Here is a 3,084-nt window from a genome sequence, read left to right on the forward strand (position 1 = left end):
GGGACACTTCGGCATGTGACTGCTGGTGGAATTGAACAACACCCCCCCACCACCACCACCAACACTTGCATTGGAAGATGACTCCTCTAACCGCTCAGCCACAGCCGCCCTGTCAAATAGTGAGGCAAGAGACTTGTGTTTTATTTTATTGAAGAGAAAGTACAGTGGGATAGTTAAAACCCAGTATGTAGGTAATATGTTGTTAATGAGTTTTATAGTTTAACATTTGTTGACTGGAGTGTCCAAAGGTAGCACTCCTTCCTGCACTACAGCCTGATCAGCGCCATTAGGTTGTCCTTCTTGTTGGAGCGACTGAACATTTATTGTACAGCTGGTAAACATGGTTTATGTTTAGAATTTATGGTCTCCAGTGAGATCATTGGTTTGTCAGTTTAGAGTAGTCCAGTGTGGCTAAGGGCTAACAACTGGGCCCGTGTGTAAACACAGACCTGTGGCTAGTGGGGTGTCCTACTATGCCTTAGGCATATTCTAAAAGTAACAAAGAAAGTAGAGCAAACATTAAACAACTGGAAACCCTAGTAGCATATTTAAGTAGGTGTTTGATGAAACACCAGGAAAAGGAAGAAAAACAGATAGTGCTGTTGTAACTCTGCCACTCGCAGTGCCGTGGTAATTTCATGAAACATTTATAATACTATAGTTTTGTTAATGTAGTGGAAACATTCTGACAAATAAACAGAACTCACAAGGGGTGACTTAAAAAAATGCTCTAGCTGGCTGAAGGCATGTGGTTCCAAGATTTAAAACTGCATAAAATTGGTATAATACTATTAATTAGCTCAATCTGCTCACCCCTACTTTACTGATGCAACATCTGGATGAAACGCATCACGGCCGTTCAGACTCAAGTCACTTGAAAAACATCAGTAAAGGTCCATGCACTGACCACAGTTGGATTTTCAGGTTTACACGTGTTCAGTTGTTACTTCACGGAGCGCTGCTGCGAAAAGAAAAGATACAGGAACACCGTGTCCTTTAATAATAACCGTAACATTCGCTAGAATAAAGTTTGTGAGTTTCTCATTTCATTACCGTCACTTCTCTCAAAGTAACATTAAGATCCATCCAGCGTTTCAATAAACACAAATGCACACATGGCTACAAACATTTCTGTCTGTCTTAACCTTTCAGTGGCAGGTGATAAAAATACTCTCAATTATAGCAGTTTTATTTCCAAAGTCTGAATGTTTGTTTGTCAAGTCGTCTCTGGAACATCTAATCATTCTAAAGCCGACACAGGTCCACACATGCTGAAAAGATTTGCATCGTCCCACAGTTCCTTTTATTAACATGCTGTTTGCACATGTAGGACTCCCCACACAACCAGGTCCTGTTAGAGTTGTCCCTTCAGACAGAGCAGGCCATCTGCATACTGGAACTGCTCACTGTTCTCATACTCCAGCATGTCCAGGGCCACCTCGCAGCTTTCTTTGACCACACGCTCTTCATCTTTACAGTAACTCTGCAACACACTCAGACATTCCTCTTTTCCAATGGAGCCCAAAGCCTCTGCCGCTTCGTGGCGCACCATAGGGTTCTCTTCTGAACACTCCAGAGCTGCCCGAAGGGCCGGTACCGCCGCCGGGTGCTGCATCTGACCCAGGACGTAGCCAATCTCATGACGGAACAGAGCGCTGGAGCTCTGCAGGCCTGGAAGCAAAAATCAACAGAAACTTGTTATCTGTTATGCACAAAGAAGAGTAAATATAAATGCTGATGAAGGTGAAACGGAGCTCTTACAGCAAAAAAACCCAAAAAACAAAAAACGCAAGCTCAAAGTACAAAAGCTTAACTAAAAGGAGCAAAAGGCTAGCTAAAAGCAGCTTAAGAAGCAGAAGCACATTAAAAAAGCTTTTCAGAAGGAAGTAAAGAGATCGTGTATTATCAAGTGCTGAATGTTTTGAAAAGTATTAAAGGTCACGACTCTCATCTCCTGAATGAGTCAAACGTTTAAAGCCATGAGCATCTGAAACAGTTTGCAGAAGTAAAGACAACAAAAAACTCACAGGAAAACTCAAGTAAATGAAGAATCAAAATGATAGCCAAACATAGATCAGAAATGTTTGTTTCTGAAAGATTTACGATTGTTTTCATTGAGGAGAGATCAAAACACAGAGTTAGATTCTCTTGTTAAAAGATACCAAGATATCTGCAGGTTTCAACAAGTCAAACTTGACTTTTTAAAGCCTGGTATCCACAGGTCTGGTTCTTGTTGTAGCCTGTTGTGTCCGGTTCTAGTGGGACCTCTATTTTTGTGTCTCCACTTTGCCTATAGTTCCCGTTTAGTGGGCGGATTGTTCACCTCTAGTGGGCGGATTATTAATATCAACGCACCTTACCAGCTGGTGGCGGTAGTGCTACATTAAGCTCTTTTCTAAGCACCACTAACATGTATTAGAAGAAGAGCTGGAAAACAACACACAACCAAAATGGATGACCTCCGTGAACTTGAAGCAGAACCAGCCGCACAGCCCGTCCTGGTCGCTGTCCCGCAAGATGGAGAGCAGGGCCGAGGTGTCAGAGATGCTCTGATGGAGTACCTCATGAGCTGTAACTTATCCTAATTCCACCCCTTAATCTTTTTTTTACCTCCCCAGCCTTCCTTACATACAAGTGAACGTTAAAGTGTTGATTTGAAAATAAACATGGATTAATAATTATTCTTGTTTGTTTAATGTACAGACATGCCTTATTACCAGGTTCATGTAAAAATGGCAAAACAAACACTGCTGCTGTGCTTCTATCACATATGCTGCGTTTTTTAGTGGCTGTAGTTTTAGTAAAACTGTATACTCCTTAATGTTTGTTTTTAACAAAGAACCAAAACCTACAACAAGAACTTTATATTTGTTTATGCATATATACATTAATCTATTTTAATTTATATATATATATATATATAATGTCTTCAGCCAGAGACTTCTTCAGATCCCTTGTAAGACAGACGCTACAAGAGATCCTTCCTGCCCACAGCATCAGCATCTAGAACAACTCTTTAATGAAACCAGGATGAGTTACATTTAATTTCCCTCTGGGATTAATATTCTTTTTGTAATTTGATTT

The 3,084-nt window shown here is 40.8% G+C and overlaps 1 protein-coding gene across 1 annotated transcript in view; it reads right to left on the reverse strand.

The window, feature by feature from the left end:
• Window positions 1–602: 602 nt before the first annotated feature.
• Window positions 603–3,084, reverse strand: part of dohh (deoxyhypusine hydroxylase/monooxygenase) — a 71,821-nt gene continuing 69,339 nt past the window's right edge. Inside the window, exon 6 of the mRNA XM_037686633.1 lies at window positions 603–1,671. Coding sequence (XP_037542561.1) covers window positions 1,355–1,671 — 317 coding nt within the window. The 3' untranslated portion in view covers window positions 603–1,354. The remainder of the gene's footprint in view (window positions 1,672–3,084) is intronic.

This window comes from Nematolebias whitei, chromosome 13 (genome assembly GCF_014905685.2).
Source record: "Nematolebias whitei isolate Nwh7 chromosome 13, NemWhi1, whole genome shotgun sequence".
In the NCBI taxonomy this organism is placed as follows: domain Eukaryota; kingdom Metazoa; phylum Chordata; class Actinopteri; order Cyprinodontiformes; family Rivulidae; genus Nematolebias; species Nematolebias whitei.